General features: G+C 37.4%; 1 protein-coding gene across 1 annotated transcript in view; it reads left to right on the forward strand.

Moving 5' to 3' along the window:
- The window catches only part of LOC101106685 (sodium/hydrogen exchanger 9B1), an 82,764-nt gene that overhangs the window by 40,588 nt on the left and 16,281 nt on the right, over positions 1–25,895 (forward strand). The window contains exons 4-7 of the mRNA XM_042251812.1: positions 15,895–16,065; positions 17,480–17,622; positions 18,711–18,838; positions 25,500–25,675. Of these exons, the coding sequence (XP_042107746.1) occupies positions 15,895–16,065; positions 17,480–17,622; positions 18,711–18,838; positions 25,500–25,675 (618 nt within the window). The remainder of the gene's footprint in view (positions 1–15,894; positions 16,066–17,479; positions 17,623–18,710; positions 18,839–25,499; positions 25,676–25,895) is intronic.

The raw sequence follows: 25,895 nt of genomic DNA on the forward strand, positions 1-25,895 counted from the left end.
ACCATGGTTTGGCCTCTGGTAAATAACAGAGAGGGAACACAGGCCCACCCATCAATAGAAAATTGGATTAAAGATTTACTGAACTTAGCCCTGCCCATCAGAACAAGACCCAGTTTCCCTCTCAATCAGTCTCTCCCATCTGGAAGTTTCCATAGCCTCTTATCCTTCTCCATCAGAGGGCAGACAGAATGAAAACCACAGTCACAGGAAACTAAATAATCTGATCACATGGACCACAGCCTTGTCTAACTCAGTGAAACTATGAGCCATGCAGTGTAGGGCCACCCAAGATGGACGGGTCATGGTGGAGAGCTCTGACAAAACGTGGTCCACTGGAGAAGGAAATGGCAAACCACTTCGGTACTCTTGCCTTGAGAACCCCATGAACAGTATGAAAAGGCAAAAAGATAGGACACTGAAAGATGAACTCCCCAGGTCGATACGTGCCCAGTGTGCTACTGGAGATGAGTGGAGAAATAACTCCAGAAAGAATGAAGAGACAGAGCCAAAGCAAAAACAACACCCAGTTGTGGATGTGACTGGTGATGGAAGTAAAGTCTGATGCTGTAAAGAGCAATATTGCATAGGAACCTGGAATGTTAGGTCCATGAATCAAGGCAAATTGGAAGTGGTCTAACAGGAGATGGCAAGAGTGAACATCAACATTTCAGGAATCAGCAAACTAAAATGGACCAGAATGGGTGAATTTAACTCAGATGACCATTATATCTACTACTGTGGGCAAGAATCCCTTAGAAGAAATGGAGTAGCCATCATGGTCAACAAAACAGTCTGAAATGCAGTACTTGGATGCATTTCAAAAACAACAGAATGATTTCTGTTCGTCTTCAAGGCAAACCATTCAATATCACAGTAATCCAAGTCTATGCCCCAACCAGTAATGCTGGAGAAGCTGAAGTTGAACGGTTCTATGAAAACCTCCAAGACCTTCTAGAACTAATACCCCCCAAAAGATGTCCTTTTCATTATAGGGGACTGGAATACGAAAGTACGAAGTCAAGAATTACCTGGAGTAACAGGCAAATTTGGCCTTGGAGGACAGAATGAAGCAGAGCAAAGGCTAATAGAGTTTTGCCAAGAGAACGCACTGGTCATAGAAACACCCTCTTCCAACAACACAAGAGAAGACTCTACACATGGACATCACCAAATGGTCAATACCAAAATCAGATTGATTATATTATTTGCAGCCAAAGATGGAGAAGTTCTACACAGCAAAAACAAGACCAGGAGCTGACTGTGGTTCAGATCATGAACTCCCTACTGGCAAATTCAGACTTAAACTGAAGAAAGTAGGGAAAACCACTGGGCCATTCAGGTATGACCTAAGTCAAATCCCTTACAATTATACAGTGGAAGTGAGAAATAGATCCAAGGGATTAGATCTGATAGACAGAGTGCCTGAAGAACTATGGACAGATGTTCATGACATTGTACAGGAGACAGGGATCAAGACCATCTCTAAGGAAAAGAAATGCAAAAAGGCAAAATAGTTGTCTGAGGAGGCTTTACAAATAGCTCTGAATAGAAGAGAAGCAAATGGCAAAGGAGAAAACGAAAGATATATGCATTTAAATGCAGCGTTCCAAACAATAGCAAGGAGAGATAAGAAAACCTTCCTCAGTGATCAATGCAAAGAAATAGAGGAAAACAATAGAATGGGAAAGTCTAGAGATCCCTTCAAGAAAACTAGAGATACCAAGGGAACATTTCATGCAAAGATGGGCACAATAAAGGATAGAAATGGTATGGACCTAACAGAAGCAGAAAATATTAAGAAGAGGTGGCAAGAATACACAGAAGAACTGTACAAAAAAGATCTTCATGACCCAGATAGTCATGATGGTGTGATCACCAACCTAGAGCCAGACATCCTGGAATAAGAAGTCAAGTCGGTCTTAGAAAGCATCACTATGAACAAAGCTAGTGGAGGCAATAGAATTCCAGTTGAGCTATTTCAAATCCTAAACGATGATGCTGTGAAAGTGCCGCACTCAAATTTGGAAAACTCAGCAGTGGCCACAGGACTGGAAAAGGTCAGTTTTCATTCCAGTCCCCCAAAAAAGGCAATGCCAAAGAATGTTCAAACTACCACACAATTACACTCATCTCTCATACACAAAGTAATGCTCAAAATTCTCAAAGTCAGGCTTCAGCAGTACATGAACCAAGAATTTCCAGATGTTCAAGCTGGATTTAGAAAAGGCAGAGAAGTCAGGGATCAAATTGAATCATCAAAAGAGCATGAGAGTTCCAGAAAAACATCTATATGTGCTTTACTGTCTATGCCAAAGCCTTTGACTGTGTGGACCACAACAAACTGTGGAAAATTCTTCAAGATTTGGGAATACCAGGCCACCTGACCTGTCTCTTGAGAAATCTGTATGCAGGTCAGAAAGCAACAGTTAGAACTGGACATGGAACAAAAGACTGGTTCCAAATAGAAAAAGGAGTATGTCAAGGCTGTATATTGTCACCCTGCTTATTTAACTTCTATGCAGAGTACATCATGAGAAACAGAGGGTTGGGGAAGCACAAGTTGGAATCAAGATTGCTGGGAGAAATATCAATAACCTCAGATATGCAGATGACACCACCCTTATGGCAGAAAGTGAAGAGGAACTAAAGAGCCTCTTGATGAAAGTGAAAGAAGAGAGTGGAAAAGTTGGCTTAAAGCTCAACATTCAGAAAACTAAGATCATGGCATCCGGTCCCATCACTTCATGGGAAATAGATGGGAAACAGTGGAAACAGTGGGTGACTTTATTTTCTTGTGCTGGAAAATCACTGCAAATGGTGATTGCAGACATGGTATTAAAAGACGCTTACTCCTTGGAAGAAAAGTTATGACCAACCTAGACAGCATATTAAAAACCAGAGACATTACTTTGCCAACAAGGTCTGTCTAGTCAGGGCTATGATTTTTCCAGTAGTCATGTATGGATGTGAGAGTTGGACTATAAAAAAAGCTGAGCACTGAAGAAGTGATGCATTTGAACTGTGGTGTTGGAGAAGACTCTTGAGAGTCCCTTGGACTGCAAGGAGATCCAACCAGTCCATCCTAAAGGAGATCAGTTCTGAATATTCATTGGAAGGACTGATGCTAAAGCTGAAACTCCAATATTTTGGCCACCTGATGTGAAGAACTGACTCATTTGAAAAGACCCTGATGCTGGCAAAGATTGAAGGCAGGAGGAGAAGGGGACGACAGAGGATGAGATGGTTGGATGGCATCACTGACTCAATGGACATGAGTTTGAGTAAATTCTGGGAGTTGGCGATGGACAGGGAGGCCTGGCGTGCTGCAGTCCATGAGGTCACAAAGAGTCGGACATGACTGAGGAACTGAACTGAACTGAGGTTGATACAGAGAATCATAATTTAACAGAGCAGAAACCTCTCTAGCTGAGGGTAGGAAAGCATAAAATGTAATTAACAAATTAGCTGGAGGCTCAATGTGGGCAAGTCTGAGAGTTAATGACTCCAAGGGTAGCCCTGTTGTGGTGTTGGGGGAATATTCTTATGTGAGTTTTACCTCCAAGATCTTTCTGTCAAGGGGAGAGAAAAGGTAACTACTTTGAGCAACAGAGCATTCTGTGCTTAACAAGAACTGCCCTCAGAGAAATTATTTTATCAGAGTATAACCTCTAGGGACTTTATTAGCCTAACCAACTGAGAAGAAAAATACCCAACTTCAGCCCTTTCCAGCCATTCCACACAACCTAAGAGGATGAGAAAAGAAAAAAAAACCAACAACAACAACAACAAAAAAAACCCTAAGGAGCACTTGTGAAATTTCTAGCCCAGTAGGCACAGGCTCACTAAAAGACTGAGGCATAATCATAGGACTAGAGAACTCTTCTTCTTCCCCTACAACTAACCACCATGTTACAACAGGTTCTTTTATACAGGACATCATGTTCCCCTTTAAACAAAAATATATAGCATGTATTAAAAAGCACAGAACACAGTCAGAAGAGACAGAGAAAGCATCAGAACCAGACCCAGATATGCTAAGGGTATTGGTATTATCAGACCATGAATTTAAAACAACTCTGATACACTAAGGGCTCCAATGGAAAGGTAGACAACATGTAAATAAAGATGGGTAATACAAACAGAGAGATGGAAATTCTAAGAATCGAAACAGAAATGCTAGAAGCTAAAAACACTAACAGGAATGAATGCCTTTGATGGGTTCATTAGGAGATTATACACAGCTGAGGAAAGAATCCCTGAGCTTTGGGATTTGTCAGTAGAAACTTTCAAAACTGGTAAGCAGAGAAAAAATTGGGGAAAAAAATATAAATATGCAAGAACGATGGGACAACTACAAAAGTTTTGACATATGGGTAATAGGAATGCCAGAAAGAAAACAACAGAAGAGATATTTGAAGTAATAATGACTGAGAATTTCCTCCAAATTAATGTCAAATTGCAAACCATAGATCCAGGAAGCTTGAGTACATGAAGCAGAATAAGTTATTTTTTAAAAACTTCAAAAACTATACTTAACTGTGTAGTATACTCAAACTGGAGAAAATGAAATTTATCTTTCCTCTTGAAAGAAGCTAGAGGAAAAAACACCTTACCTATAGAAAAACAAAGGTAAAAGTTACATCCAGTTTATTCTCAGAAACTATGTAAGCAAAAAAGAGAGTGAAATATTTAAAGTGTTGAGACAAAACACACATACACACCAACTGTATTCTATGAAATTATCCTTCAAAAGTGAAAGATAAATAAAGGCATTCTCAGACTAACAAAATTGAGAGAATTGTTGCCAGTATACCTGCCTTGCAAAAGTTTTAAAAGTTTTTCAGAGAGAAGAATGATATAGGTCAGAAACTCAGATGTACAAAAGTAGTATTCACAGCATTTTCACCAGGAGTAGTTTCCATCTTAAGAACCAACCCCACCCTCCCACCCCCCACTTTATTTATTTATTTATTTATTTTGCTCATTCATAAGGAGCAACTCCTCATCTATTCAAGTTTTATCAGGAAACTGTAGCAATTCCTTCACATCTTCAGGCTCCACTTCTAGCTCTCCTGCTATTTCCACCACATCTGCAGTTCCTGAACCCCTCAAAGTCATCCATTTAAAGCTATAATCAACTTCTTCCAAACTCCTGTGAATGTTAATATGTTGACCTTTTCCAGTGAATCATGAATGTTCTTAATGGCATCTAGAATGGTGAATCCTTTTTAGGAGTAGAAGCTTTTCAATTTACTTTGCCCAGATCCATCAGAGAAATCACTATAAATGACATCAATAAAATGTGTTTCTTAAATAAGAAGAACTTTTCTCTTGAAAAGAGAAATTACTCCTTGACACATGAGCTGCAGAATGGATGTTCTGTGGGGAGGCATGAATACATTTTATCTCTCCAACTGAGCTCTTGGGTGACCATTTGCATTGTCAATGGACAGTATTATTTTGAAATCTTTTCTGAGCAGTTGGTCTTAACAGGGGACTTAAAATGTTGAGTAAACAAAAAAAAAAATGTTGTAAACAAATGTACTATCATCCAGGCCTTGTTGTTCAAGATTAGATTTAGCATTGTTCTTAAGGGCCCTAGGACTTTTGGAATGGTAAATGAAAATTGGCTTCAACTTAAGGTCATTAGCCCTTAAGTTACTCCTGTCCTTTGAAGCCAGGTATTGACTTCTCCTTTCTAACCATGAAAGTGCTAGATGATGTCTTCTTCCAATAGAAGACTGTTTTATCTGCACTTTAAATCTGTTGTTTCATTTAGTCATTGTCATTTAATTATTTTAGCTCGATAGTCTACATAACTTGCAGCAGCTTCTTTATCAGCATTACCTCGCACTTTGATGTGATGGAGATGGTGTCTTTCCTTAAAACTCATGAACCAACCTCTACTAGCTTCAAAATTTTCTTCTGCAGCTTTCTCATCTCTCTCAGCTTTCATAGACTTGGAAAGAGATAGGGTCTTGCTCTACTAGGTTTTGGTTTACGGGAATGTTGTGGCTTGTTTGAGGGCTCCCCAGTGGCACAGTGGTAAAGAATCTGCCTGCCAGTGCAGGAGGCACAAGAGACACAGTTTTGATTCCTGGGTTGGGAAGATCCCCTGGAGTAGGAAATGGCAACCCACTGCAGTATTCTTGCCCAGAAAATTCCATGGATAGAGGAGCCTGGAGGGCTACAGTCCATGGGGCTGCAAAGAGTCAGACAGGACTAAGCACAGACACATACACACGTGGCTGGTTTCATCTTCTATCCAGACCATTAAAACCTCCACATAAGCAATAAGGTTGTTTAATTTCCTTATCAACATATTTTTTGTTATTTAGAAAAATCTGAAAATCCATCTAAGCTTCCACCTTATTGCTGTTTAGTTGCTAAGTCGTGTCTGACCCTTTGTGACCCCATGGATTGTAACCCATCAGGCTCCTCTGTCCATGGGATTTCCCAGGCAGGAATACTGGAGTGGGTTGCCATTTCCTTCTCTAGGGTATCTTCCTTGGCATGTTTGCCGAAATAGCACTTTTAATTTCCTTCAAAAACCTTTCCTTCGCATTTAGAACTTGGCTAACTGGTAAAAGAGGCCCATCATGGGCCTTCATGGGTTAGGCTTTCAACGTGCCTTCCTCTCTAAGCTTAATCATTTCTAACTTCTGATTTAAAATGGGAGACCTGTGACTCTTCCTTTCACTTAAGTACTTGGAGATTATTATAGAGTTTTTAGTAGGCCTAATTTCAGTAATTTTGTGTCTCAGAATAGGGAGGCTGAAGAAGCCCCACATTCTGGGACATACAATGCACCTTAAAAGATAAAAATCATACAATGTATGCTCTCAGACCAAAGTAGACTTAAAGAATAATTTGTTAACAGAAAGGCAGGTGGAAAATCCCCAAATACTTGGAGATTAGCCAATAACATGTGTTCTAAACAACACATGAGTCAAAAAAGAAACCTCATGAGACATTTCTAAATATTTTGAGCTAAATTACAGTGAAGCTATAACTTACCAAAGTTTGTGGGATACGCTGAAAACAGTGCTAAGAGGGAAAATTATAGCATTTAATGCATATATTAGAAAAGAAGAAAAATCTAAAAATCCATCTAAGCTTCCACCTTGTTGCTGTTTAATTGCTGTCGTGTCCAACTCTTTGTGACCCCATGGATTGTAACCATCAGGCTCCTCTGTCCATGGGATTTTCCAGGCAAGAATACTGGAGTGGGTTGCCATTTCCTTCTCCAAAATAAAAGAAAATAAAATCATTAATATCAGAGAAGTGGAACATCACTATAGATCCTATGGGCATTGAAACGTTAATAAACGAATACTACAGACACCTTTGTGTCCACAAATTTTATAATTTAGAAGAAGTGGACTAGTGCCTTGAAGGACAAGTTTGCCAAAATGTACACAAAAAGAAATACGTAATCAGAATAAGACTATGTCAATTAAAGAAATTGAATCAACAATTAATAACCTCCCCAAACAGTAAGTATCAGGCTCAGATGATTTCACTGGTGAATTCTACTGAACATTTAAGGAAGAAATTATACCTATTTTCTACAGTCTTTTCCAGAATATAGAAGCAGAAGGAAGTTTGCCAACTCATGAGTCTAGCATTACTCCCCTACCAAAACCAAAGACATTACAGGAAAAAAAAAAAAAAAAAAAAAAAAAACACTGTAGATCAGTACCTCTGATGAACATAGATGCAGAAATTCTCAATGATGTAATTCTCTATTAACAAATAGAGCTCTGTAGTAGAGCCTGAAGTCAGGCAAGTTGATTCCTCCAGTTCCATTGTTCTTTCTCAAGATTGCTTTGGCTATTTGAGGTTTTTTGTATTTCCATACAAATCTTGAAATTATTTGTTCTAGTTCTGTGAAAAATATTGCTGGTAGCTTGATAGCGATTGCATTGAATTTGTAAATTGCTTTGGGTAGTATACTCATTTTCACTATATTGATTCTTCCAATCCATGAACATGGTATATTTCTCCATCTATTAGTGTCCTCTCTGATTTCTTTCATCAGTGTTTTAAGTTTTCTATATATAGGTCTTTAGTTTCTTTTGGTAGATATATTCCTAAGTATTTTATTCTTTTCGTTGCAATGGTACTGGCACAAAGACAGAAATATAGATCAATGGAACAAAATAGAAAGCCCAGAGATAAATCCACACACCTATGGACACCTTATCTTTGACAAAGGAGGCAAGAATATACAATGGAGTAAAGACAATCTCTTTAACAAGTGGTGCTGGGAAAACTGGTCAACCACTTGTAAAAGAATGAAACTAGATCACTTTCTAACACCGCACACGAAAATAAACTCAAAATGGATTAAAGATCTAAATGTAAGATCAGAAACTATAAAACTCCTAGAGGAGAACATAGGCAAAACACTCTCCGACATAAATCACAGCAGGATCCTCTATGATCTACCTCCCAGAATTCTGGAAATAAAAGCAAAAATAAAAAAATGGGATCTAATTAAAATTAAAAGCTTCTGCACAACAAAGGAAAATATAAGCAAGGTGAAAAGACAGCCTTCTGAATGGGAGAAAATAATAGCAAATGAAACAACTGACAAACAACTAATCTCAAAAATATACAAGCAACTTATGCAACTCAATTCCAGAAAAATAAACGACCCAATCAAAACATGGGCCAAAGACCTAAATAGACATTTCTCTAAAGAAGACATACGGTGGCTAACAAACACATGAGAAGATGCTCAACATCACTTATTATTAGAGAAATGCAAATCAAAACCACAATGAGGTACCACTTCACACCAGTCAGAATGTCTGCGATCCAAAAATCTGCAAGCAATAAATGCTGGAGAGGGTGTGGAGAAAAGGGAACCCTCCTACACTGTTGGTGGGAATGCAAACTAGTACAGCCACTATGGAGAACAGTGTGGAGATTCCTTAAAAAATTGCAAATAGAACTGCCATATGACCCAGCAATCCCACTGCTGGGCATACACACCGAGGAAACCAGAATTGAAAGAGATACATGTACCTCAATGTTCATCGCAGCACTGTTTATAATAGCCAGGACATGGAAACAACCTAGATGTCCATCAGCAGATGAATGGATAAGAAAGCCGTGTTACATATACACAATGGAGTATTACTCAGCCATTAAAAAGAATACATTTGAATCAGTTCTGTTGAGATGGATGAAACTGGAGCCGATTATACAGAGTGAAGTAAGCCAGAAAGAAAAACACCAATACAGTATACTAACACATATATATGGAATTTAGGAAGATGGCAATGATGACCCTGTATGCAAGACAGCAAAAAAGACAGATGTGTATAACGGACTTTTGGATTCAGAGGGAGAGGGAGAGGGTGGGATGATTTGGGAGAATGGCATTGAAACATGTATACTATCATGTAAGAATCGAATCACCAGTCTATGTCCGACGCAGGATACAGCATGCTTGGGGCTGGTGCACGGGGATGACCCAGAGGGATGTTGTGGGGAGGGAGGTGGGAGGGGGGTTCATGTTTGGGATCGCATGTACACCCGTGGTGGATTCGTGTCAATGTATGGCAAAACCAATACAGTATTGTAAAGTAAAATAAAGTGAAAAATAAAAACTAAAAAAGAAGAAGAAAAAAAAAAAAACAAATAGAGCTCAACAACATATAAAAGGAATTATGCTTCACAACCATGTGGGATTTGTCCTAGGTATGTAATTTTGGCTCACATTTGAAAATGACTTAATGTAATCCATCACATCAAAAAGATAAAGAAGAAAAATCACATGATCATATCAATAGATGTGGGAAAAGCATTTGACAAAATCCAGCATTCATTCATGATAAAAAACTTTCAGCAAATTACAGAGGAGAACTTCCTCAACATGACAAAGAACATCAACTAAAAATCTACAGCTGCCATCATAATTAATCTCGAGAAAACAGCTTTCCCTGTAAGAATGCCCTCTTACCACTCCTTTTCAATATTGTATCGGAAGTCCTAGCTAATACAGTAAGACAAGAAAAGCGTTAAAAGGGTATACAAGGCATACAGATTGGGAAAGAAGAAATAAAACAGCCTTTGTTCACAGATGCCATGATCATCTGTGTAGAAAATCCAAAGAATAAAGGGGAAAAAACTCCTGTAACTAAATAGCGAGTGTAATAAGATTGCAGGATACAGGGTTAATATGCAAAATTCAAGGGTTTTTTTCCTAATTACCAACAATGAACAAATGGAATTTGAAGTGAAAAACATACCACCATTTACACTAGTATTCCCCAAAATGAGATACCTTCATATAAATCTAACAAAATATGTATAATAGTTACATAAGGAAAACTGTAAAATTCTGAAGAGAGAATTTAAAGAAAAAGCTAAATGTATATAGATTTTCCATGTTGATGGAAGACTCAATATTGTCAAGATGTTAGCTCATCTCAACTTGATCTATAGATTCTATGTAACTCCAGTCAAAATTCCTACATGTTATTCCATGGATATCAACAGGCTCATTCTAAAATTTATATAGATATGCAAAAGACCAAGAACAACTAGCTCACTATTGAAGGAGAAAAATTAAAAATTGGAGAACAGACCCTACTCACTTACAAGACTTACTATAAACCTGAAGTAATCAAGACAGTGAGATTTGGTTAACATGAAGTCCATATATTAATGGAACAGAATACAGGGCTCAGAAATAGTTCCACATAAACATAGTAAACTGGTATTTGACCAAGCAGCAAAGGCAACCCAGTGGAAGAAGGATAGTCTGATGGTAGGTCTACTATTGGACATACATATGCAAAACACATTAATCTAGATCAGACCTTGTGCCCGTGATAAAAATTAACTCAAAGTGGATCATAGACCTAAATGTAAAATGCAAAACAATGAGACTCATAGAAGGTAACATAGGAGAAAATCTAGATGACCTTAGTTATGGTGATTACTTAGGAAAAAACAGGAAATCCATGAATAATTGGTAAGTTGAACTTCTTTAACATTGAAAACTTCTGCTCTGTGAAAACAATGTCAAGAGATTGAGCACACAAGCCACAAACTGGGAAAAAAATATTTATAAAACACATCTGTTTTGTAACAACTATACAAAATATACCAAGAACTTACTTTTTAAACTTTTATTGGGTTATAGTTGATTTATCATGTTCTGTTGGTTTCATATATACAACAGAGTGAATCTGTTATACATATACATGTATCCCCTCTTTTAAAAATTGTTTTCTTGTATGGGCCATTATAGAGTATTGAGTAGAGTTCCCTGTGCTATACTGTAGGTCCTTATCAGTTATTTATCTTGTGTATATTAATAGCAGTATGTATATATCAATCCTAATCTTACACTTTATCCCTCCCCACACCCTTACTCCCCAGTAACCACAAGTTTATTTTCTACATCTATAACTCTATTTCTCTTTTGTGCTTGCATGTGTGCTAAGCCTCTTCAGTCGTGTCTGACTGCAGCCCACCAGGCTTCTCTGTCCATGGGACTCTCCAGGCCAGAACACTCGAGTGGGTTGCCATCCCCTCATCTTTCTGTTTTGTAGATAAGTTCATTTGTAGACTTTTTAAGATTCTACATATAAGTAATATCATATGATATTTGTCTTTCTCTGTCTGGCTTACTTCATTATGACATTCTTTAGGCCCATCCATGTTGCTACAAATGGCATTATTTCATTCTTTTTTATGGCTGAATACTATTTCATCGTGTATATGTACTACATCTTCTTTATCTGTTCCTCTGTTGAAGGACATTTAGATTGCTTCCATATCCTGGCTATTATAAATAGTGCTGCAGTGAACATTGGGGTGCATGTATCTTTTCAATTATGGTTTTCTCTAGATATATGCCTAGGAGTGGGATTGCGGGATTGTATGGTAGCTCTTTTTTTAGTTTTTTAAGGAACCTCCATACTGTTCTCCATAGTGACTTTACCAGTTTGCATTCCCACTACCAGTGTAGGAGGCTTTTCTTTTCTCCACAGCCTCTCTAGCATTTACTATTTGTAAATAAAATATACTAAGAACTTTAAAAACTCAGTAATAAGAAAACAGACAACCTGATTAAAAATGGACGAAAGACCTTAAAAGGCACCTCACTGAAGAAAATATACAGATGGCAAATAAGTATATAATAATGTTCCCAACATCATATGTCATTACTGAATTGCAAATTACAACAATAAAATAGCACTATACATCCATTAGAATAGCCAGAAATTCAAAACACTGACACCAGATGCTGGTGAGGAGATAGAACTACAGGAACTCTCATTCATCACTGCTAAGAACACAAAATGGTGTAGCCAATTTGGAAGACAGTTTAGCAGTTTTTTACAAAACTTAATATACTCTAACTGTATGATTCAGCAGTCACTCTCCTTGGTATTTTTTTTACACATGGGCTGAAACATTTTGCCCACAAAAACCTACACACACATGTTTATAACAGCTTTGTCCATAACTGCCAGAATTTTGGGGAGTCCTTTGGACTGCAAGGAGATCCAACCAGTCCATTCTGAAGGAGATCAGTCCTGGGTATTCTTTGGAAGGAATGATGCTAAAGCTGAAACTCCAATACTTTGGCCACCTCATGCGAAGAGTTGACTCATTGGAAAAGACTCTGATGCTGGGAGGGATTGGGGGCAGGAGGAGAAGGGGATGACAGAGGATGAGATGGCTGGATGGCATCACCGACTCGATTGACACAGGTTTGGGTGAACTCCAAGAGTTGGTGATGGACAGGAGGCCTGGTGTGCTGCAATTCATGGGGTCGCAAAGAGTCAGACATGACTGAGCGACTGAACTGGACTGAATGCTTAACCTATTTGTGAGTATCATACTCCTGTTTCTTCCAAACTCTCCATCATCTCATAAGCTTTACTGAATTATAGTCAACATACCAGAAAGTGCACAAATCTTTGAAGTGTACACAGTTCCATGAATGTAGACAAATATATGCACTGGAAAGCCATCACTCAAGATGAAAATAATATAAAAGAGCTTTGCACCACAATATGACTTTACTGATCACTCTTCTGCTCTTTGGCATAGTCAATAAGGCAGAAATAGATGTTTTCTGGAACTCTTGCTTTACCGATGATACAGTGGATGTTGGCAATTTGATCTCTGGTCTGGTTCCTCTGACTTTTCTAAAACCAGCTTGAACATCTGGAAGTTCATGGTTCACATATTGCTGATGACTGGCTTGGAGAATTTTGAGCATTACTTTACTAGTGTGTGAGATGAGTGTAATTGTGCGGTGTTTTGAGCATTCTTTGGTATTGTTCTTCTTTGAGATTAAAATGAAAACTGACCTTTTCCAGTCCTGTGGCCACTGCTGAGTTTTCCAAATTTGCTGACATATTGAGTACAGCACTTTCACAGCATCATCTTCCAGGATTTGAAATAGCTCAACTGGAATTCCATCACCTCCACTAGCTTTGTTCATAGTGATGCTTACTAAGGTCCCCTTGACTTCGCATTCCAGGATGTCTGGCTCTAGGTGAGTAATCACACAATCGTGATTATCTGGGTCATGAAGATCTTTTTTGTACAGTTCTTCTGTGTATTCCTGCCACCTCTTCTTATTATCTTCTGCTTCTGTTAGGTCCCTACCATTTCTGTCCTTTATTGTGCCCATCTTTGCATGAAATATTCCCTTGGTATCTCTTAATTTTCTTGAAGAGATCTCTAGTCTTTCCCATTCTGTTGTTTGCCTCTATTTCTTTGCATTGATTGCTGAAGAAGGCTTCACTGAGGAAGGCTTTCTTATCTCTCCTTGCTATTCTTTGGAACTCTGCATTCAGATGCTTATAGCTTTCCTTTTCTCCTTTGCTTTTTGATTCTCCTTGGAAGAAAAGTTATGACCAACCTAGACAGCATATTAAAAAGAAGAGACTTTTTAACTTTGTTGACAAAGGTCCGTCTAGTCAAGGCTATGGTTTTCCAGTAGTCATGTATGGATGTGAGAGTTGGACTGTAAAGAAAGCTGAGCACAGAAGAATTGATGCTTTTGAACTGTGGTGTTGGAGAAGACTCTTGAGAGTCCCTTGGACTGCAAGGAGATCCAACCAGTCCATCCTAAAGGAGATCAGTCCTGGGTGTTCATTGGTACAACTGATGTCGAAGCTGAAACTCCAGTACTTTGGCTACCTGATGCGAAGAACTGACTCATTTGAAAAGACCCTGATGCTGGGAAAGACTGAGGGCAGGAGGAGAAGCCGACAGCAGTGGATGAGACAGTTGGATGCCATCACCGACTCAATGGACATGAGTTTGGTAAACTGGAGTTGGTGATGGACAGGGAGGCCTGGCATGCTGCGGTTCATGGGATCGCAAAGAGTCGGACACGACAGAGCAACTAAAATGAACTGCATTTCTGCTCTTGTGCTAGACTTATCATATATTTTACTTCTACATTTGTTTTATTTTTACTTAAAAGGCAAAGTCTTTTCCTTTTTTTCAGTTAAAACAATCCCTTATATTTTTCCACATATTCTCTGATTCTCTACATTTCTTTCTGGCAGTCTGAGCTTCCATGTGGTATACTTTACCTTCAGCCTAAAAACCTTCCTTTAGTATTTCTTGTTGTGTAGTTATTCTAGCAGTTAATTCTCTCAGCTTTTATTTGTCTGAAAATCTCTAAAAATTGAAGTACATTTAACATATAACATTAGGTTAGTTTCAGGTGCATAACAGTGATTTGATATTTGTACATATTGCAAAATTATCACCACAATACATCTGTGGATGAAAACTTTTAAGGTCTATTCTCTTAGCAGTTTTCAAAAAGGCAATACAGTGACTTACTGTAGTCACCATGCTGTACGTTACCTTCACATGACTTATAACCCTAAGCCTAACTCTTCATATTGTACATTCTTTGGGTTTTAACATATGTATTTAATGATATGCATACATAATAATTTCAGTGCTCTAAAATTTTCCTGTGCTCTACTTATTCATTCCTCCTTCATCCTGGAATCCCCTGGCAACCACTGATTTGTTCCATAGTTTTGTAAACTTTAAAAAATTCCTCCTTATTCTTGGAGACTTTCCTCCCAGATACTTCATTTTTCTGCTTCCACCTTTGTGCTTGTTTTCTAGGTCTGTGGAAAACTGTATTCTAGAGCTTTCAATGCTCTCCTGATTTCAGTCCCCTGTTTCCAAGATTAAAATCTTTCACATTTGCTGGTTTCCTCCTGGTTTTGTTAGTGTACATCCTCAAGTAATTGCCTGAAAGAAAGGATACATGAGAGCTAAACTTGCAGTGTATGTGTCTGACTCTTTGCGACCCTGTGGACTGGCCTGCCAGGCTTCTCTGTCCTTGGGATTTTCCAGGCAAGAATACTGGGGTGGATTGGCATATCCTCCTCCAGGGGAATCTTCCTGACCCAGGGATCAAAGCTGGGTCTCCTGCATTGCAGGATTCTTTACTGTCTGAGCCACCAGGGGAGCCCAGCCATCAGACCTCACATATTATCCCCTTTAATAATTTGTATCAAACACCAACTGAGTTATCCATTCAATATAGATAGTTTGCTGCCATTAAAAAATGTGGCACCATGCCACTATGAGTTTCAATAAATTTGAGAATTCATATTATGACCAATCACCTTATTCCTCGTGAAAAACTACTGTAAGATATAAAATGAAGTAAACCTCATCATATTGCTATGACATTTTTAAAAAGTGATTTGGGAAAGTTTATCACTTTTAAGTATTCACATATAGTTTTAAAATATTTCTTAATAAAAATACTTATTTTAAGTTGACAAAGAGTTTGTAATATATGATTCATGTCTAACTGTATATTATCTATGCCTAGATAGCTATATCAATATGTGCTTTTTTATATTTCAGGAGGTATACTTTTTATGATATGGTGTGTAGTCTGGGCATTCTCAGGCCCTGAAGTTCTTCCTAATGGAAGTTTATTTGGACTATTAGTTATCTTTTATTGTGCCCTTATTGGGGGGAAACTTGTGGAAAACATTAGACTACCTTCAGTGCCTGAAATTCCTCCTCTCCTTGGTAAGTGAATAATTAGCTTTTATTTGTCATTAACTATATGTAAATTATGACTATATTCTAGTCAGAGTAGATATAATTTAGAACTATTTCAATATAATATGATCTATATAGCTTTTTTATATGTGTACTTACTATATATGTGTATATATAGCTTGCTTATAGAAGTATTTATTCTCTATACACAGATTTTTCCTGAAATATATTTTTAAATAATTTAAATATGCTCAATATATGATTGTTGTTGCTTTATCATTTAATAGGACATTTTTAAATTAACTTTTACATGTTTTATAGAAAAGGGAAAATTTGAAAGAAACTGAATTTTTCTATAGATAACCTAACTCAAATAAAATTTGTTATTGTTTAGTCACTAAGTCATGTTCAATTCTTTGCAATCCCATGGACTGTAGCCCACAAGTCTTCTCTGTCCATGCAATTTCCCAGGCAAGAATACTGGAGTGGGTTGCCATTTCCTACTGCAGGGGATCTTCCCAACCCTGGGATCGAACCTGCGTCTCCTGATTGGCAGGTGTATTCTTTACCACTGAGCCACCTGGGAAGCCCTCAAATACCATTACAAGATTCAAATACTATCGTGACTAGGGCACCAAAATGTTTTATAGTTCTTGGGTGAGTTCCTTGGGCATCTCCACTATGTATATTCACTGGTATATCATCTGCCTAAACAATGTTATACCGTATTTCTTCATCACCATTATTATGTAACTCTCCAGGTAGACAAGAGGAAAATTAGTGGAAAAACATCTTTTAGAGGTATTTTATATCTTCTAAATATTCAATATATTCTAATATTTAGTTACTGCCAAAAGAGGTAATCACTCCATCTCTAACACCCTTTCTGTGTTCATAACATGCTTCAGCACCTCACAAGTATTTACTGGATCTCTTTTCCACTTCTCCAAAGCTTCCACTCTTGTCCTAGCTTAGGCTATTAGTTTCTAACCATTCCATGAACTATGGCAGAGCCTTTTTTCTGGTCCTTCCTTAGTTTTATGTCTATCTCATTTATCAATACCATCACATAGACAATGCAACACTCGTTATCTCACTTCCTGCCTTAAACTTACCCACAGTGCTTTACTCTGCCAAAACCGGGGAAAGTAGAAAGTACTCTGCCAAAGGAAGCTTTCCATGATCTGGCCCCTCCTGCCCATTCCCCACTCCCAACTAGTCCTTAATGTTCCATCGATACTGAATTACTTGTTTCACACCATTGAGATATATCATTTCTATCTCCATTCCTTTATGCTGTCTCCTCTACTTGTATATAACCTATCCTTCACCAAAGTAATGAGAGATACAGTGTGTTTGAAGGACGGATGTTAAACATTTCTGTTTTCTGTCTTAGAAAAATGAACTGAATCAGACATGGTTTTTTTTTTTTTCTTCTAAGGGATGTTACTGGCTGGTTTTGGCGTTAAGAATGTTCCATTCCTCAGTGATATCACCTATATTAGTAATGAACTGTCTTCAACTTTAAGAAATACTGCCCTCACCATTATTCTAGTACGAGCTGGGCTTGGACTCGATCCACAGGTAGATTTCCAATTACACCTTGAATATGGTTACTTTAAATATTAGAGGCTGATGGAAAAGAAAAAGAGGCAGAATTTTTCTTATAGTTGTTTCAGGTAGAGCAAAACTAAGACAAAGAACAAAGATTTTGCAGAAATATTGGTGCCTTAGTGTCTACATCTGATCATATTACTAATATGAAATCACTGTGATGTAAGATCTCTATTAGTAATAGTCTTTAATTATTTACATAGAGATAGATGTCCCTTATGCAACATTTGTATTATTTTGGAGTTGTGGCTTTTCTGTGGAGAGCTCTTTACTTTTCAGTTAACAGAGGATAAGGTCATCCCATAAAAGGTTATTGGTTCTGTTTTGTTTTTTCAGAATGATTATGAATTTCAATAATATTATTCTTTCAGGAATTTTTCCCACAGAACTATGTTCCTGATTATATTTTTATAAAAGCTAATCTTTTAAAATATTTCTCAAAATATTACTATCAAGGAATCATAAATTAGTTTTTTAAAGATGGATATTCACAAATATAACAGCTATCCAGGATATAACAAATGTGGCAAATATGTAAGATTGGTGAAAGTATTTGAAGAGCATAAATGATTATAGACAGTGATAATTTATTATATTATCCAGTAAAAAATTTGAACCAATGAGAAAATTTGAAAATTTTCCCTTTTAGTTAATTATGCATTTTTTATGTGATTTTCTCCTTTGGCATGTTATAATTATGACGCTAATCACACAATTCATCCCTAAAAGTTAACTGATGGAAACAAACCTATAGGATACTTTCATTATACTATTTACTAGGAAGATTAAAGAAGGTAGAAATATTTATTTAATCGCAGAAAACTGAGTCATTTTAATAATAGAACAGCATTTTATAATATATGAAGTAGTTTATAATCCAATATATGATGACATATAAAATGAGCTGTATTAGCATTTAAAGCACATGGAATATCTGGGAGATTTAAATTTAATAAGATTATCACTCAAAAAAGATTATATAATTCAATATTTGCTTAAAATAATTTTCTTATTGGCCACTACAAGCTTATCTAAGTGTGACTATGTTTATATTTCAGGCTTTGAAGAATTTGAAGCGAATTTGTTTCAGATTGTCTATGGGTCCATGTCTAATGGAGGCTTGTTCAACTGCTGTTATTTCCCACTTCCTTCTGAATTTTCCCTGGCAGTGGGGATTTCTGTTGGGGTAACTTTTTCTCATTTTTCTCTATGGAAATAGTCAGTTAAAATGCTTGGTTATTGAAATATTCAGAATATTGTATAGAAAAGTTTATCATTAAAATTCTTTTTACTGTGGTAGAGAATCTTGGAAATCAATTTGTCAGAAATAGACTCATGTCCTAAATCTACTATATCCTTGACAAATATTCATAGTTCCTAAGTGTTTAATGCTAAGATAATTCACTTTATCAGTTTATTTTTTCTCCTATATTGTAATCTATCTCCAGTTTTTTGTTTATTTGTTTTGGTTGTGCTGGATCTTCATTGCTGTGTGAGTTTTTCTCTAGCTGCAGTACACAGGCTTCTTATTGCAGTGGCTTCTCTTGTTGCTGAGCACAGGCTCTAGGGTGAACAGGCTTCAGTAGTTGTGGTACAAGGGCTCAGTAGCTGTGGTTCTCGGGCTCTCAAGCACAAGCTCAGTAGTTATGGTGCGTGGGCTTAGTTGCTCCGTGGCATGTGGGATCTTCCAGACCAGGGATCAAACCCATGTCTCCTGCATTGGCAGATGGATTCTTTACCACTGAGCCACCAGAGAAGCCCTGTTTTTTTTAAATTTTTATCTTTTGGCTTTGCTGGGTCTTCCTTGCTGTGTGTAGTCTTTCTCAAGTTACAGCGATTGGCGACTGATCTCTAGTTGCAGTGCACAGGCTTCATTGCTGTGGTTTCTCTTATTGCAGAACACAGGCTGTAAGTGTGTGGGCTTCAGTAGTAGAGGCACGCAGCCTCAGTAGTTGTGCTGCACAGGCTTAGTTGCTCTGTGGCATTTGGGATCTTCGAGACCAGAATTCAAGCCCTTGTCCCCTGCACTGGCAGATGGATTCCTAACCACTGGACCACCAGGAAAGTCCCTATCTCTATTTTTTAATTAATCTAATGGCCTTTTCCTTGTACACTATATGTGCACATATATATAATATGTATGTATTATGTATAGCATATGTATTTTATGTATGTGAAAAATATTTTATGTAGCTATTATAACTAAAATGAGCAAACACTATTTTCCTAGATCCTATGTCCCATCTATTATTATCTATCATCTATTTCTTTTCATGTCCAAGTCCTTCAGAATAATAGTCTATGATTACTATCTCTATATCTTCAATTTGTTTTCACTTTTCAATCCATTTAATTTTTGCCTCCACTTACCCATTCCAGTGGATCCCAGTATGCATTTTCTAACTAAATTAACAATTTTTTGGTATCCTTAGGTGACTCTTTTAAAATTTTGATCTACTCAATATTTAGTAGGATCTTTCAATCAATCAAAGGATTGTATATCTGTTTTTTTTCCAGGTCTTAAATATATCTTTTACCTCTCCTCAGTTCTCTTTTATTTTGTCCTTTTGTAACTCCCTTCTCCACATCCATTAGTTTTTCTTTATACTTTTCATCTGTTTGCCTTTGCAGTACACAGTGGAAAATGTTCTCTGCTTAGTTCTCTTTTAGTGCCTTTTCAGTCACTCTACTGTTATGTCTGTATCACCTATTTATTTAATTTTGACAATTAATTTCTAAGAATAATAGTTAAATGTTATGAACAGATACAGTGTACTTTCGTGATTCTGAGGATATTTATAGTTATTCTGAAGTCACATTCTTGTTCGCTTTTTAGGATATCTCTTTCCTCAGGTGTAAATTTTTCCATTTAATTAATATGGTGCCTCAATTCAAAGTATTGACTTTCCCCAAATATTTGGTGATAATTTAATGGGTACTAATTTTTTAAGTTGAAACTTACTGTTAATTTGTGATTATTTTACCTGTTGGCTGTTGCCTTCTTGCAGAGAACAGGCCACTCATGCTACCAAGCAAGTTTCCTTAGAAGATCAAACTGAGATTAAGATTCTTTTTTTTTTTTAAGTTGTACCATATGGCTTTCAGGATCTTTGTTCTCCAACCAGGTATTGAACGCAGGCCACTGCAGCAAAAGAAAGCACCAAGTCCTAACCACAGGATTGCCAGAGAATTGACTAAGATTATTATGCAGATTATTTATTAAGGGAGCTCTCAGTAGAAACTTCTGAATAAAGAAAGCCAGATAGGAGTGTAGGAAAAGTCTGTTGTTCCAAAACTTTGCTCCCCATTAAAATCACCTGGGGAGCTTTTGAAAATCTGAGTAATTAGAGGAGTGATGTTGGGAAGATGGCAGAATAGGAAACTCCAGCCTCAATTTCCCACATGAAGACAGTATCATAGCAATGTGAGGACCAGATTACCTTTATGTAACTCCAGAAACCACTTGAGAGGTTATAGCTTTCCATGCAAGCACAAGGCCAAGAAAAGGCACATTGGAGCAATTAGAACATTATATTGCACTTAACCATCATACCCCATGCCCCTCTTGCTCAGCAAAGGGCAATCAGGAGGAAACACCCAACATTTGGCTTCTCCCTCAAGAGGAAAAGAAAAAGCTGGAACATTTGTTCTGCATTCTGGCTTTTTAAGAGGCAACCAAGGGACTGGGTTCTGTCTCATCTGACTTGGAGCACTGACAGAAAAGAGAGTGGCACATTTTAGATGCCTGAGGTCCACTGAGAACAGAGGTAAGTGCTGTGTGTTGCTATACTCCAGAGATATTGCAGTACTGCTAATAGACACTTGGGATACTCTGGAGTAGGAAAAGGCCAAAGTCCAGCTGGATATAATGCACCAAAGCCCAGAGAAGGCACATTCCAGAAAAGTTTGAGAGACTTCCAGAATCTTTAGCTGGGTTGATTGATGAAGGTCTTTTCCTAGTGACGAAGTCCATAAAGACCAGGAGAGGTGGCTGTTTTTTCAAAACCCAAATTTCAATAAAAAATGACAAGACATACAAAGCAACAGGGAATTAGGGCTCAATCAAAGGAACAAAATAAAACTCCAGACACCAGCCTTAAACAAATAGAAATGTATCAGTTACTCAACAAAGAATTCAAAATAACTATCATAAAGAGGCCCAGTAAGTTCAAAGATGTCACAGACATCTAAAAGAAATCAGGAAAATAATGCATGAACAAAGTGAGAATACCAACAAACATATAGAAATGGTAAAAAAAAAAAAAAAAAGAACCAAAAATAAATTCTGGACCTGTAGAATAATACAATTAAATGAGACATTGACTATAGGAGATCAACTGCAGACTAAATCAGACAGAAAAAAGAATCTGTGAACTTCAAGATAGGTCATTTGAAAGTACAGAATCAGAGGAGCAAAATGAAAAACAAGGAGAGTAAAGAGATACTGATGGGATGCCATTGTGGGGCCATTTAATGGGCCAGTTACACATTATGGGAGTTTCAGAAAGAGAAGAGAGAAATAAATGGTTTGAAAGCCTATTTGAAGAAATAATGGCCCCAAGCTTCCAAATTTGAGGAAGGAAATGGACATACAAATTCAAAATGATCAAAAAACTCCCATTAAAATAAAACCAAAGAGACCTACACTGAGAAACATACTCAAGCTGTCAAAAATCACAGCGAGTAAGAATCTTAAAAACAATGAAAGAAAAGCAAGAACTCCTGTAAGATAATAGTTGAATTTCTCAATGGAAACCTTGCAAGCCAGAAGGGAATGGGATGATATATTCAAAATGCTAAAAGAAAAAGAAAAAAGCCCCAGCCAACCAAGAATATTATATCTAGCATACCATATGTAAAAACTTCATGACATTGAATTTGGCAATGATTTCTTGGATATGACACTAAAATCACAAGCAACAAAAGTGAAAATAGATGGAACTGCATGAAACTTAAAAATTTTTGCATGCAAAGGAAACAAAATGAAAACGCAGCACACAGAATGGAAGAAAATAATTATAAACCATATATCTGGAGAGAGATCAATATTCAAAATATGTTAAAAAAAAACCCTATAACTCAGTAAATTTTAAAAACCTGACTATATAGTGGGCAAAAAACTTACATAGACATTTCTACAAAGAAGATATACAAATAGCCAATAAGCATATGAAAGTGCTCAACATTTATAATCATTAGAGAAAGGCAAATAAGGAAATAGCACCTCATACTCATTAGGATGGTTACTATTAAAAAAAAACTAGAAAATAACAAGCATTGACACAGATGTGGAGAAATTAGAATATTCATACAATGCTATTGGGTATATAAAATGGACTATTCCTATGGAAAATAGTTTGGAGGTTTCTCAAAACACTTAAAGTAAAACTACCATTTAATCCAGCAATGCCACTTCTGGGTATATATCCCAAAGAACTGGAAGTAGTATCAGTTCAGTTCAGTTGCTCAGTCGTGCACACTCACATTCATTGCAACATAATTCACAGTAGCCAAGAGGTAGAGGCAGCTCAAATATCCATGGACAGATGAATGGATAAAGAAAATACACCCACACACAGGAATATTACTCAGCTGTAAAAGAGGAAATCCTGTCACATTCTACAGCATGGATAAACCTTGAGAATACTATGTTGGGTGAAGTAAGTCAGAACAAACACTGTACGATTCCACTGGTATATCTGGAGTCTTCAAAATCATCTTAACAGAAAATAGAATGGTAGTTGTCAGGGGCTTGGGTGAGAGGGGAAAAGGTACTGTTCAGTTATAGAGTTTTGATTTTGCAAGATGAAAATGTTCTAAGTTAAACAATAATGTGAATATCACTAGCACTACTGAAATGTACACATAAAAATAGCTAAGAAGGTTAACTTTATATTACATATTTTTTACACTTAAAAAAACTTTACAGTATCCCAGTATTCAGATCAAACTCCATCCTAAATCAGATCAGAGTGTCTTAGAATGTGACTCAGGCATCAGCATTTTTTTTAAATCCCCAAGTAAATGGTAAGATAACTCTCAAATATCACTGATTTCTGATATTTAAACTTTTGTGTAATACCTTCTTCCTAAATGTGCGCTGAACTTACTGACTTGCTTCTAACCAATGGAATACTGAAGAAGAGATAGGACATTACTTTTATGATTAGGTCATAAGACGATGGCTTCTGTCTTCCTTGTTCTCACTTGTACTCTCTTTAATTGCTTTCTTGAGGGGAAGTAAGCTGCCATGTTGGGTGCAGCCCTGTGGAGAAGCCCCCATGGCAAGAGACTGGAGACCTATCAACAACCATGTGAATAAACTTGAGATCAGGGTTTCTCCTACTCACCTCATGAGAGAAGAGGTATACAGCTCTTGAGTAGGAAGAGGTATACAGCTAATTCATATCCAGATTGCTGACCCACAGAGGTTGTGAGTTAATATAAGTTGTTTTAAGCTTCTAGATTTGGGCATGATTTGTTAAGCAGCAACAGATAAATAGTAGACCAGGTTGTTCCAATGTGCAGTAAGTTCAGGAACCACTGAATTAGGCAAATACGTTTTTTCAGAGAATTCTAAGTTCTTCCTGAGTCCCTCAGGAAATCTTGTCTGTAAACCAGGGAGGTTGTACAGCCAGAGGCAAAGGAACTGAACTGTTAGATCCTCACATCAGTCAGTCACTGGCAGGAGCTGTCTGGAACGGGGAAGTGGGGCATCTCTTTAGCATTAGTAGGTAAGCTTCTGTTAGGAGTGCAAGGCTCCCACAAAGCTGCTGGTGTTAGTGGTTAGGAGTCAACAAGCAGCAGCTGGGGAATGTGTGCACTGGCCTGATTAGAGGGTTCTGGTAGGGACCACGTACATCACTCCACATAGTGCAGCATTGGGGAGGTGAAAGTGGAAGAGACAAGGCAGGGCTGTAGATGGGATGTACCAACAAAGAATCCTGAGCAGGAATGTCTCCATTCCTCACAGGTGTCATCAGCCCAGAAATTTTCCCATTTGCCTTTGTAACTTAGGTGCTCATACTATTCCTTCTTTTGGACAGATATCTTCCTACTGACTTGCTCAGGAGATAGAAGTGGTGTGGAGACTACATCTTACTGACCATTCTTATAGCAATACTCTACATAATCACCATTCAGTTTCCTCAGAGGTCCCTCCTACTCCCAGCATCTGCCATTTCTGGGCTTGGGGCCTTTTTAGAATACACCATATCTTCTGTAGCAGGCTTATATGCATTTTGGCTTATGGTTTCCTTTTTCAACCCTAAACCACCTGTCTTTTATCTTCCTGGGATACACTTAGTTTCTTGTCCACTGAAGATTCCCATTTTGTTTTCTAGCTAGCTTATGGACTTTCCTATTATTTTCATATCTTTATTTCAAATGTTTTTGAGATGGAGGTAGAGACAGCAATTTGTGCTTGACCTAACATCTTGAACAGAATTTCTGTAAAATTTCAATAGCACTAAAGAATATGTGAGTATTTTTGTGTATGCTCAGTCATGTCCAACTCTGCGACCCTGTGGACTATAGCCTGCCAGGCTCCTCTGTCTGAGGGATTTTCCCAGCAAGAATACTGGGTGGGTAGCCATTTCATCCTCCAGGGGATCTTCTAGACTCAGGGATCAAGCCCACATCTCCTGTGTCTCCTGCATTGCAGGAAGATTCTTTACCACTGAGCCACTGGGGAATTTTTTCCATTGTTAAATGACATTTACTCAAAAGCAGAACTTTTACTTTCAAAGTCATCATAAAGATTAATATATTGGTTGTACAATTTATTATAAAGCACTGTTTCATTAAAAGGATGTTTTTAAATTGGTTTTCAAAGATTTTTCTCTCAGTTTTGTAGTCGGTGCAGTTTCTCCTGCTGTTGTTGTCCCTTCCATGCTACATTTGCAAGAAAATGGATATGGTGTTGAGAAAGGCATTCCAACCTTATTAATAGCTGCCAGCAGTTTGGATGACATCTTGGCTATCACTGGATTCAATGCATGCTTCAGCATAGTTTTCTCCTCAGGTAAACAAAACAGCTACCATATAATTCAGTGCTTTCTTTATTCTCTAAACAAGTTTTCTAGCTTTCCTTCATTTATTGATGAAGACTTTTCAATTTAACATGTTTTTATTCTTCATGGAAAGCTCATTCCAGACCACAAAAGGAATTTCAGTGGGTTAAGATACCAATACTTAATACAAATTATTTCCTTCTAATAACCAAGTATTCCAATTAATTTTAT

Source organism: Ovis aries, chromosome 6, assembly GCF_016772045.2.
Source record: "Ovis aries strain OAR_USU_Benz2616 breed Rambouillet chromosome 6, ARS-UI_Ramb_v3.0, whole genome shotgun sequence".
In the NCBI taxonomy this organism is placed as follows: Eukaryota; Metazoa; Chordata; class Mammalia; order Artiodactyla; family Bovidae; genus Ovis; species Ovis aries.